The sequence below is a fragment of the Bombus impatiens genome, unplaced genomic scaffold (genome assembly GCF_000188095.3).
Source record: "Bombus impatiens unplaced genomic scaffold, BIMP_2.2 scf_2222, whole genome shotgun sequence".
Taxonomy (NCBI): Eukaryota; Metazoa; Arthropoda; class Insecta; order Hymenoptera; family Apidae; genus Bombus; species Bombus impatiens.
The window spans coordinates 3,205,857-3,218,568 of NT_178641.1; the positions used below are offsets into that span (position 1 = coordinate 3,205,857).

At 41.4% G+C, this 12,712-nt stretch overlaps 1 protein-coding gene across 3 annotated transcripts in view; it reads left to right on the plus strand.

Annotated features, from left to right (window-relative positions):
- The window catches only part of LOC112213930, a 216,026-nt gene extending 207,179 nt beyond the window's left edge, over positions 1–8,847 (plus strand). For all 3 annotated transcript variants that reach the window (XM_033324394.1, XM_033324393.1, XM_024371975.2), the window contains one exon: positions 7,169–8,847. In XM_033324394.1, coding sequence (XP_033180285.1) covers positions 7,169–7,353 — 185 coding nt within the window. In that variant the 3' untranslated portion in view covers positions 7,354–8,847. The remainder of the gene's footprint in view (positions 1–7,168) is intronic.
- The last annotated feature ends 3,865 nt before the right edge of the window (positions 8,848–12,712 follow it).

The window sequence follows — 12,712 nt, forward strand, 5'->3', positions numbered from 1 at the left end:
AACCGCCAATCGCGGTTCGGCGCTTGGTATTCGAAGCCAGAGAAACTGCACCGCGGCTGTTTTCTTCGTTCATCCACGAGTCTTCTTCTCTTGATTCTTCTTTCGGCTATCAGAGCGTGGAAAGGGGCGAGAGATCGGCGAACGGAAGCTAGTAGAGGAGGAGAAACGAAAGGGAGAGAGAATGGAAAAGACAAGAGAGAAACGGAGCGCGGGATCGGATCGCCGGTGAAGTAAAAGAGAAAAGGAGAGGAAAAGAGCGAAAAAGAGGGACGACGGCCGACTGGACCATTCAAAGTTCCCAGGAGGCAACAAAGGGCCAGCAACGAGCTGATCAAATTATCCAATTCATTTGGATTGGCGAGCGAGCGAGCGAATAAGTGCTCGCCGTTACCAAGAGGTCCACTTCACTGCTTTCGAGCACCATCCGCCGAGCTATAAGACGCTACCGTCCAAATTTATGCACGTTCCATGCCACCACCCCCTGTTTTCAAGATACTAGAGAGCTTCTGACAGTGTTGCGGAAGACCAGCGGCTACTGAAAAACACCATCGACTCTCATCTTGCTCTTGTCTCGACGGAATACGAAGATTCTTCATTTTCCCAGCCGAATAAATGGAGATATTTTTGAGCGCGTACAAGCGCCGAGCGAATTGATACGACCGCTATGAGAAAATTTCTGAAAAGAGATTTCGCGAGGAAAATACAGACGAGGTTTACGCTATGCTCGAAGAAACGAAAATTTCTATGAAACAGCGAGATCTGGAGTATCCCACAAGATAATTCAGTTTGATCTTGGAATTAAGCACGCGTTTTTACCAATCTTTGCAGCATTCCAAAAACGCTGATCATCGCGAGTTGTGCGTACGATGTTAACGAAACTTTTTCTTTTCAAAAGATATTCGCGATCAAGCAAATTAATCCGATCTTCGATACTATATCGCATTAGAATACCTTCTTCATCCGCGAAAAGAACGTGAAAATGCGAAACGCAATAAAAATTAATCTACTTTGATCTAATAGTGTTTCTCACCCGCGAAATTCCCGCGTATTCGTGATTTCTCATAAATGCGTAAACAGATGATGACGGTAGTTCGACAGTGTAAAACGCGCGAATAAATTGACGTGGCTGAAAGAATTTATAAAAAAAAAAAAAAAAAAAGAGGCTGAAAGATTGCGGAGGAACGCGAACTCTCCCTGCCAGGAGAACGCTAAACGACAATCTCGACGTCAAACGTCGACGTTCAGGAAACTGGGAGGAGGCCGCCTCCCCGGCCCCCGACATCCCTTCTTCTCGTCATATTTAATAACCCACGCGCACACACGTTCACGAAGGTCCACGTACGGGCATTAAACTCGGCCGAGTGCGGAGGTTCGTTACGTACAATGCACCGCTGATTGACCAACCAGATCCGCCCTGAAGTGGCGCACGGTTGCCGTCGCAATATCGGATCACACCGTTGCCCCAATTGTCAGCGCCGCTATCTTTCCTCCCCTTTTCGTATTTTCGTCAGGTCGATTCCTTCGCTGTCGTCGATTTGTCGATACCTTCGCAACACCATCTATTTTCACCCTTTTTTCACGCCTCGAAAGGGTTAACCGATCGAATCCAGTCTACTTAACCGCGGTGTTATTGTCAGTGAAGTTTTCTGTGATTTTATTGACTCTTTCGTACAATTCAGTTAACACCATTAGTAGACGGATTTTTATGCTTTTATAGGAAATTCGGAAGTACAAAATCGCACAGAATGCGCATAGTGCGGAAAAGTGAAATATACGAAATACGTATTGTTATTTCTAACAACAGTTAGAAAAACAATTTTCTATCGAGGTTCTACTTTTTTAATTATGTTCTGGAAAACACGAATTCGCATGAAAATCCGTGGTCTAACCGTTGGTACAATTTTACGAACTATACCGTAGCAACACGCTGTATCGATCAAACGTATGTCTGCAATAAATATCTCGCTACAAATTAATGGCAAATTTTATCGATGCGACAATAGTCATATCTCATTAGAGCGTAACATAGTAAAATTGTAAAATGTTTCCTATAAAATATACAGATAATATACTCGTAAAAGGTTTCTATGAGTAGATAAATATTTTCATGGGCCATCATGTACCACATATTCTAGTTGGACAAGTAACATTTCTTAGTCGTGTTTTAATTTTTCATATGCTCATTTCTGTTAACAACAATTCAACGAAGAAATGGATGGATTTATGAATTTATTCGCGAATCCACGAATCGCCGATGGATTCGAACGCTGTGCGAAAAAAGAAGGTTGATGCGGGGACGGACTATAAATAAGAGTACGCGTCATGCGATGATAATTCGTCTTCGCCGGCTCGACACCTCGAGGGCCCCCGGGCATCCCCCTTTTTAAAATTATTATCGGTCGGGAAGAGCCGGTGAAAAACTTCGAATTCGATGTATGGTGCCGAAGGAACAGAATGAAAGGGGCTTCCGGCTAGACAGAAGCAGAGACAAAAAGAGAAACAAGGCTGGGGAGAGAAAGCGGCGATGGATACAAACAACCGAGAGGAGCTCGACTCGTGAAAAATCAGTTTGACTTGTTAAATCCAGCTGGAATGGCAGACCTGTCTTTCTCAAACAAATATCGACTTGTACGAGTGACGAAGCTTCTGATATTTTTGATAATTCGTGTATCGTGCTCTTACAATTAGGAAGACGACATATTTTTATTTGCAACAAAAAGCCGCAGTCAACCGATTTCCACTGTTGGTTATTTCGAGAATATCAATCGACGTGAAAATATCGAAACAACAGGATATTCGGAAACGTTGAAAGAAAATCAGAAAGAGGAAGCGAAAAGTATCCGTGGATTCGAGTTACACGTAAATTTATTACGTTTATTTATTTTATCTTATTTACGTATCCATTACTGTACCAACAAGTACTGTTATACAAAGTTTAGACAAGTGTACGCACAGACATATAAATATACTTTAGCAACAAATACATAAGTTTAATCCATATCCGATGAGATCTTCTTACGTTATATAATATAATATAAGAACAAATCTACTTGATCCGCGTGCTTATTCGCGATACTTATTCCGCTAACCGTATCAGCGTGACTGAATATCGACTTAAAAGCCGGAACGTCAAATAAGAGTGACAGAGACACATTAAAATTGGTCAAGTCTAATGATGGCTATTGATTTTTTTATTTATAACATAACGAAGTACAAAAAAGTTCGCTAACATTTCTACGCTGTTCTAAAGCTGATTAAACCATCTATTCATATCTCGTGTAAAATCCTCGAAGAACCAATAAGGCGTGCAAACATTTAACAACGAGGAATCAGAGCGAAAGGCGGGAAAGCGAGAGAGCATTCTCGCGGCAATCGTGCGACGATGTGGTAATCAATGTTGTGATACGACATTAAGCGGGCATCAAGTAGGTTGGCAGACCCTTGGCACACACACGGAACCCGGCAGCAGCATCGGCATCGGGAACGGCGCAGTCTGCCCCTGGTGGAACAGCCCACGAGACGGCCAGGAGACGAGAGATGGGGCTAGGAACCCGGGGGTTTGGGTAACCAACTCGTGAAATTCAATTACCGAGTCCGCGGGGGCGGCCCTTGCAGAGGGTGAGAGCGAGAGAGGGTGATCGAAGGGGAGGGAGTACACGTCGGGAACCGAACTGGAGGACGAGGGGAGAGGTTTGAGGTGAAAAGGGAGGAAGGATTTGACTGACAGGTCGAGAAGGAGAAGCTGCCTGACGCGGGCCTAACTCTCGCCTATCTAACGTCGAATCTTACACCGTCCTTTACCCCTGTCGTTTCCTGGTCCCTTCGAGTAGGAATCGAGAAACCAACCCGAGGGGGGAGATAGCAAAATTGAAATTGTACCTACCGATATACGCGCTATCGCCCGAATGTGTGTCGGCGCTCGATTATTTTCCATTAGACGTAATTTAGTTAGAAAATCGCGATTAGGGAGACTCGCGACGATTTTAGTAATACTTGAACCTACACAATGTTAGCAAGCGGAAAATAATCCTCGATAACTTATTTCGTAGCAAATATAAACAAAGGTATTATTCCCTATTCTATCTAATATGATCGAGCAATTATCTCTTCATGCTTCTTCAACACGTTTTAACAATAATACCTTGTTGTGGCACGGGAATCCTTTTGGGCTAACTTTAATGTACTTCAAACACTCGCTGAAGGTAGATTTATCGTAATTTACCTTCATCTTTCTATATTTAGATATACATATATAATAAATGAAACTAAATATAGAAAGGTGAGGGTAAATTACAGTAGTACTGTATAACCAAGTAATGTCAACGACCCAAGGTTTGTTTTCTTTTTTGGTACTAGGTATTAAGTATTAGGTATTGGTATATATTATTGTCTCCTTCAGTGTTTAAAATTAATCTTATTACTTTGCCACGTGACTTGCCAAAAGAATGACTTTTATAATTTTACTCATCTATCCTTGTTTGCCTTTTTACCAGTTCTTTTTAACCATCGAGGAAGAGTTCGCGTAAATGGTCTCTGTGTCCTGCAAAATATATGTGTATTTTAATTATGACCTTGCCCTATTTCATTACGTTATACGACAAAGGGTGTTTTTTATTTCTCATTTAAACAAATAAATAAATAAATATCATGACACGATCAAATTTAATATATAGTATTTCAGAATAATATCTATAATATTTACAATATATAATACTTACTTAAAGATAATACTTCATATAGTTTAATGGATTAAACAATTTTCTATGTAGGTTTCAGCATTTCAATTACTATCCATAAGAATCTGAATTTCCATAAATATCCACAGTCTGCTTATAAACGAGCGAATATGTACAATAATTCTACAACCAAGGATGTATTTAATTTATAACCAACGACTGTTCTCGAAGGATCGAGAGATGGTGATATAACAGATGCCTGACGGATCCCCGGAAGGCTGTGATTTTGTTCATCCGGAGCGATAAAAGGTGAACAGTGGCGTAAGGGCGAACCGTGGCGGCTGCGTCTGCCAAGGCTTGTGTAATTATGTGTGAGGATAGAGTAACATGTCGGACATTCCAGCAGCCACCGGAGTCAGAATCCACCCTCGCCAGTTGGCCCGTTGAACTGAATAGCTAGCTAATGAACGCGAAGCCTCCAGTCTGTCAGTCCCGCACGTCCACCATGGGGAATGATCATCGCTGGGCCGTGGATGAAACCGATGCGACGCGAAACGTAGTTTCTAGTCGGCCAGTCATGGACTGAGTCATCTCGCGGCCAGTTTCTGTCCACTCTTCGTTCCGTCGCTACTCGATCATCTTTTCGATAAACTGTTCGATTCAACTGCAACACTTGAACGATTCTATTTCGACGTCCTTCGAGTGCCGCAGTGAGATGTCGATCTATGTCTTTACTGCTTTAGTTCTAAAATTCGAATTTTGTAAATAACTCTCGTGATAAATATGATAGGTTATGCCAATAGTTTTTTCGTTCTATTAGATTGGCAGCATGGTTTCTATTGGTTGATAGTGACGCCACCTATTGGCAGAATCTGTAATCACTCAGTTAGCAACCGAATATAAGGAAATAATAGATGCACCAGATCTTTTGTTTTATATTATTTTATTGAATTTATATTATCTTCTTGTATAACATATCATTCCCTTACAAAGGGAAAGAAATTTTTGCGAAACTAATATTTTATGTGCAATTTTGCCTTTTCAAATTTTCTATAAATGCATAAAAAAGATCGTGGTATATTAACAATTATTCGGGTCCTATGTTTTCTTCGCAAGTCGTAATTATTTCCAAGCTTCTACAGTGAAGATAAAGCAATTGCACTTTACGATCTGTCCCAATAGACACATCATAGTGTTTTTCATTGCGACACGCTGTATTAAAGATCTTAGGATAATAATCCCCGGTGCTAATCCATCGATCTTGTACAGAAAATTTCATTAATTATCCACAATCGTGATAGCCACGATACATATCTATAACAAAGAAATAAGAAGTTGGAAAAATGTTCGATTCGGGGAACTAGCGGCTGAAATAATCGATCGGTAACACAGTTCGGTCTAAGTTTCCTTGCGATTAAACACAATGCCGGGATTCTAAATCTTTGAGTAAACGCACGTCCAAAGCTCTACCTTTTTTTTATTACTTTTCCTCCTTTCCTTTTCTTTTTTTTTTTTTTTATTTTACTGACCCGGCTGACGAGAGGAGGGAAAGATAAAGAGAGCGCGCTACTTACGAGGGTCCAGTGACGAGGAAGGGGGCTGCCGCCACATTGTCTGTCGATTCTTCGAGGATGACTGGTCGTATTGAAAAACCGGAATCCCGAGGAGCGCTAATGTGGCATAACGCAGAGGCTGTGTCTAAATTTCTCTTAACAAAGATCCGCTCGCGCGCTGTTTCCTCAAACCCCGCGCGCACGCGATGGTCGAGTCTCGTATTCCTCCTGTTAATTAAAATCCATATCATTTATCTTTAACTTGCGGCGAAAAAAGCTGAACGTTTAGTCTTAGGTCGTCTAAGATACCTTCTTTTTATTTTTTAAACAGAAACAGTTGAATCGTCCATTAATCTTATTAGAAGTTTTTCTCGAACGTTGAGGGCAAGGTCGGTTCGTTCATCTGTTTTACATTTATTGCTTCTTCGACACGCTGTCATTGATGCATGACTGACTTTAACGCGTATACTGCGTCGCGTTAATTTACTACTTTTGTAACAAAACTTTGCCCTGTTTAAATATTTATTCAAACATTACGTAGTATATGTAACATGTTGCAATAAGCGATATTCTTTTACATAGATTTACACAATGCTATCGCGTTTTCAAGTAATTCGCTTCGATAAAACGATTCAGGGAAAGAGATACATAAAACGATAAGCGGTGCGTTGAAACAAACGTTATTATTTTATAATAAACATTTTTCTCGTGAGAAACAAAATAGAAGCGCAGCGTAGCGATATTCTGAAAGCTGCAAATGTATTAAGCTGTTCTTTATGAATAAACTTTATTATCATAAACATGCAAAAATCTTTCTTTGACTTTTTGCTTGTAGAACAAAAAGTTTGATGCTCGCGATAATAATAATTTCAAGGCAGTCTCCTTCAGATGACTGGCTGTAAATTTTGCTTGGGAATTATTTTTGGATTTTTCTTGCAGCTAGCGACGAGGAGAATCAATCAGGACACTCGAGCGACCGTGATCCTACGATGGATCCCGGCGCCGCGAATTCGAAGGACCCTCGTACGTCAACCGCAATCGTCCCAATAAAAATATTTCCTCCCCTGGCACGGAACGCGCTGGATTTCCTTCCCGACCGCGAAGAAAGAACCCAGAAGAAATAGATTCTCCCATTCCGAGGTATATTTCCCTCTGTGGAGGGGGAAACTTCGGGTTCCACATTTTCCAAATTCTTTCCCTCAAACAACGATAAATAGTCCCTGAAATATCTCGACTTCTAACAACCAATAACTAGACGATGAATATCTATGCGAATTCATATTTCTATCAATATAACTAGAAGAATGAAATCTGGATAGGAAACTGTTTTACCTAATGAGACAACTGTGATATCTAAATTGTATTTATTTAAAGAAAAAGACAGATAGAAACTTATTTTTACATTCAAAAGTTTTACATTCATCAACAACGCAAAACACATGTTACATATATTACGTTACATTAAAAATATATCGCTAGGAATATCAGTCGATCACGAAGCTATGCCACGTTTGAAAAATCCAGTCGATTTTAATTCGCTTTAAGTTGATTGTTATTCGACTCGCGCCAATTACAATGGAAAGTGAAGTGAATTGTTCCTTTCTATTCTACGTGGTTGTTATATGGATCAGTAGGGTACTCTTATTTACTGACTCGACAAACTTCGAATCTCTTCGTTTCTTTCGCAAAGCGATTGCGTAACGATGGTGCGGAGGTAGCATTACGCAATCGTTACCTTCCTCGTTAAAGAATTAAAAGAATTCGCGTCGCCTCTCAGACAAACAAACGCTGGCGGCGTTAAAACATGGTTTCGCCACTTGTCGAAATAAATTACCGCCACACCCGGCTGTAAATGGGCGTGTAAGCGGTTTCACCCTGGTCAAAGACTCCTCTAGAAATAAACGTACAGATCGTAATTATCTAGGGACGAGCAAGAGGCTCTCCGCCCAACGTTTCTCTCTTCATCTTCGCGACGTGTCCGTTTGGACGGACAACGCGCGAACCTAACTCACTAATCTCCTCCCGTGAGAGATCGGAGCGGAGGAATATGAAAGCAAAGGTCGTGGATACTGCTTCGTCATGTGCCTCTATTAGACGAGCATGGGGAAAGACTTCTTTCTCGAGTTTGTGCGCCTTTTTTTTCTTAACCCGTGTTTCTTAGCCTTTATTTCTCGATTACGTGCATTCGGTATTAACTAATGTCACGGATTATTGAAACCGAGTTGTTGGTGATTAGTTAGGATATGGAGTTATTAGTTGTTAGTAGACTGCTGACTTTTATGTATTTATGGAGAGTTTGAAGGTAGAAATGCGCAGAATGCATTTGCTTGAGAGAAGAAAAGCACGATAAATCATATTTCCATATATTTTACAAGGAAACAATTTTAAAATGTAAAATACCGTCAGTCATTCAGATAAAACTCTGTTTCTTCTATGTTTCTTCTGTTTGATCTTTGGATTACGCGTAAACTTCAAAAAAAATTTTGTTGAAACGCTTGTAATAAAATATTGTTGTGCTAAAGTATTTCCTCTAAGCCGAAAACTAATATTGCGAAAATCAACGAACCATACCACGTTATAAATTCTATAGAAAAATATACCATTATATCCAAAGTGGAATAAAAGTAAACGAAAATGTACATGTTAAACACTCCGCCTGTAGTTTTCAATTGGTTTCATCAAGGATGAAAAGGAAGGTAACATAGATCTTCAAAAATCGACCCACACTCCTGCATCAAGGGCTCAGCATCTCCACAAAAGTCCGCACCTTTGAACGTGTCACCTTTCGTTCGCCTAAAATTCGCGCTAAAACCAGACCGCGGGAATTGGTGCGACGAAGTTGCCGGGCAGAATTGCCGTGAGAAAGCAGAACGCGTTCATCTCGGCTACCTGCACGTGCGGCCTGCTATACGAGAGGGCAGAGTTCGAGGTATAGCGGGGGTGTGGGCGCTCGCGAGCTCCAGGAAGGACCCCGTGTTGTCGTGGCGTGGCACAGGACGTTGTTGCAGCGGATGGACCCGACAGAAGGAATCCGGCCCACAAAAGATTCCGCCGTGAACCGGTCACCTCTCCTCCCTCCATTCATTCGCCCTCGACTCAATGTAGATTTTTCCCATAGGTAAAAGATCAAGAGCAGAGAGTGGGGTGAGCTCGTAAGAGGGGGTGGTTCCAGGTAAGAGAAGACGAGGGCGAAATAGTAGACCGTACACGCACAGCATCCGGAAATCTCTACTTATTCGAGACATTCAATGCTTCTCCAACTCCCCACTCTTCATCGTAGTCTTTTCCTTCTTTTTCTTTCTTCACCTACAGCGAGTCTCTCCTTTCTCTTTTTCCCTTCGTGTACGCTTGTCGTTTCTCTTCCTCGTTCCATCGTACAGAATCCTACTTTTGTGTCGTTATTACCGGATCGCGGGCGAATCACAAGCTAGATCTGATCTACGCGGGTTCAGCTCTTCTACCTACTTATCCGTCTCGTCGCCCACTACTTTCTTTCTCCTTTTCTCTCTGCTCCCTCGAGGGGGTCGGCGCTTTTGCCAGAGAACCCCTTCTTTCTCGATCGATCGATTACCAACAGGGCACCAGTGGTGCGTTTCTTTTTTTTTTTTTTTTTTTTTTGTTTCTTCGATTCCAAAGGAATACCTCTTTGTTGGCAGTGAGGCGCTCGAGATGCATCGATCGATCTCCTCGAGATAGCCCTTCTATTCGAGCTTTGTTTCGCGGTTTCTCGGAAGCCCTCGATCTCGAATACTCAAGGCACCCTTCTCTTCAGCTTTGCGGACGATCGTCGAACCTCGCTGTTCTTTAACCCTCTCGTTCTTTGTTTCTTTTAACTTTGAAATTTGTACTAGGGAGGGAAATTTTTATCGAACGTTACTCGCTATTTATCGAGTTATCGGATATTTGTTAATGGAATTGAAAGTAATCTTTAGAGTTGGTTCGCGCTTAACCCTTTCCGCGCGGACTTCTCTTTCTTCCAGACAACACAATCAGGTTATAGCATTGGCTATATAGTAGACCCAAACCAGAAAAGAATGCGAGCCACTTGTAATTTCTAAAGCAAGCAAAGTACGCATTATTGCAGCAGATGGCAGCAGCAGAACGTAAGTTAAACGACGCTACAGTTTCCTTAATTTTCTGATTTTAATGTCATGATCGAACGAAAGAGTTTTCATATAACATAATTAAAAATGAAAACATTCTGGCAGATTTAAAGACATATCGTTTAAAAAGTAGCAGCTAATACACAAACGAAATTTTGTAAAATCAAATGCTACAACTATCAATGCAATAATGAGACATATTTACCATTAGTCTCATAAGGGTTAAGTATCCTTCTTTCCGACTAAAATACTCTGACAGGAAGGGAAAATTTCCTAGAAGCCTCATTGGACCATGATCGGAAGAAAGGAATCGTGAGAAGCGATCCCATTTTCCAACACACACCGCAGCTCTCCTCAAAAGATTCTGTTTCCTTCCTTCAGTCCGGACCGCTCGCTCCGCGTCCATGTACATTTTGATGAAGGGTGTACACCCCTTGCCTCGGTCCATCTTGATTCGCGACCTACTACGAGGAAACGCGACGAAAGGCCGAGGAAACTACGATGGACAGATAATGACAGTATACACCGAGAGAGGGTTCCTGAAATTCTCCGTCGATGGAACTGTTTAATTTGTCCTTTGTGTCCCTCCTTCCGTGGTATCGGTGTCCGTGATCTCGCGACTGATTAGAGGAGTCTGATTTTTCAATTCGATAAGAAACCATCTTTGGAAGATGAACTCGAAGAGGGTTGCTAACATCGAAGGTAATTTCGGGTGTATTAATGATACGCTAATTATGATCGTAAATGGAAAGCTGATTCTTTCCTTCTCGATTCGATAAGAAGCTATTTCTGAGACATGGAAGACTCGTACACATATAAACATTAAAAACATATAAACTTGAAAGAGCGATATCGAGGATAATATGAAAAGTTTTCTAAAAATGGAAATACGATGTACAAGCTTTATATACAAATATCAGGGCGGATTAATTTGTTATCTTCTTTGGCATTCAAACGTAACTAGCAACTATACATAATACTGGCTTTGGTGTTTGCCCTCTGCACTCACACTTTGCACTTCCACTTTGCGCCAACGTTTGGTAAACATTGCGATCTGCTTCTTCAGGGCAGATCTGAAACTATGATATATTAATCTTATAATATAAAACATCGTTGATTTGTTGTTGGATCGAAGAGCTCCAACTCGAATTTCCCACGCAATTTATTGAATATATTATTTTGTATCGCGGACCCTTATTTCAGAAAGCTGTCCGATTTAAGGTATAAATAAAAAGACGAAGAATAATAGTAAACGGAAAGATGATTCTCTTTGTACGGTTCTCACGGGAAAGGGGAACGATCCAGGGATCTGTCATGGATCGTGGGTAATCGATTACGCATCTCATACGTTCGAACGCATTTTTCTTGCATTCTCCGCTTGTTTATTCGTGTCACGGAATCGAAACGAGACTCTGTCTAGACACGAGCGTGACAGCTTCTCCGCTCGAGCATCTATCATAAATTATCATATTTTTAAAAAAAGACTCACGCGAGACGAATTTTTTTTCTCTCCTACAGTTTCTAGAACGTACGTCTTGAACTTTTACGAATGTTCAAGGAATACTCCTCCACCTTCGATAAAATTGACAAAAATTCACATGTCGGATATATCTAATTAATCGTTGCCAACATACATAACACGTGAAATCCAGAGACCGAACTCTCGCAAATATCTATTGTTAATCTCGCGATATTAGGAAATTTCCACGTCTTCCACTAGCCACGTGGTATTATACATATATTTACGGTACAAGCAAGTTTCTTAGAGCGGTTGCCGAGTGGAACACGATAGGCCGAAACAAGACCATCTTCCTAATTGGTCCATTCCGGATAATTAATGGCCCGTTAATTAACGCCGACAGATGCATCAACATCCTCGCGCAGGTGCTGCATTCTCTCATGCCCTTTGCTCCCAATCTTCCTATCCTTTTTGTTTCTCTCCAACTCTCGAGTTTTTCTTCGTCGTAACGAGAATGATTTATCAAAACCGATGAAAGAAACGATTCTGTGTGTGAAGAAGCCCACTAAAAAAGAGTTGTTCGAACGAAATATTTATTAGAACGGGCTTCGAGTCATTCGAAAGGGAGGGACAGAGGGGAGGGGGGGAGAAGATCGAGAGTACAAGGGAAGCGTTTCCGCGAGGAACTTCTTAGGCAATCGGATCGGGCACAATCTCGAGTACTTATTCTTGTTCGAAAGGAAACTTCACCTGCCATTGAACGCGTACCGATCTCTCCTCCTCACCTGTTGCGTATTGTTGCACTCTCGAGGCAACCCGATTTGCACGGTGAATGCACTTACGGCCGTCTCTATCGAGGACCGTATGAAAAACGCGACGCGACCCTGGCTTTTGCCGAAAAAAAAGGAAAGAAAAAAATAG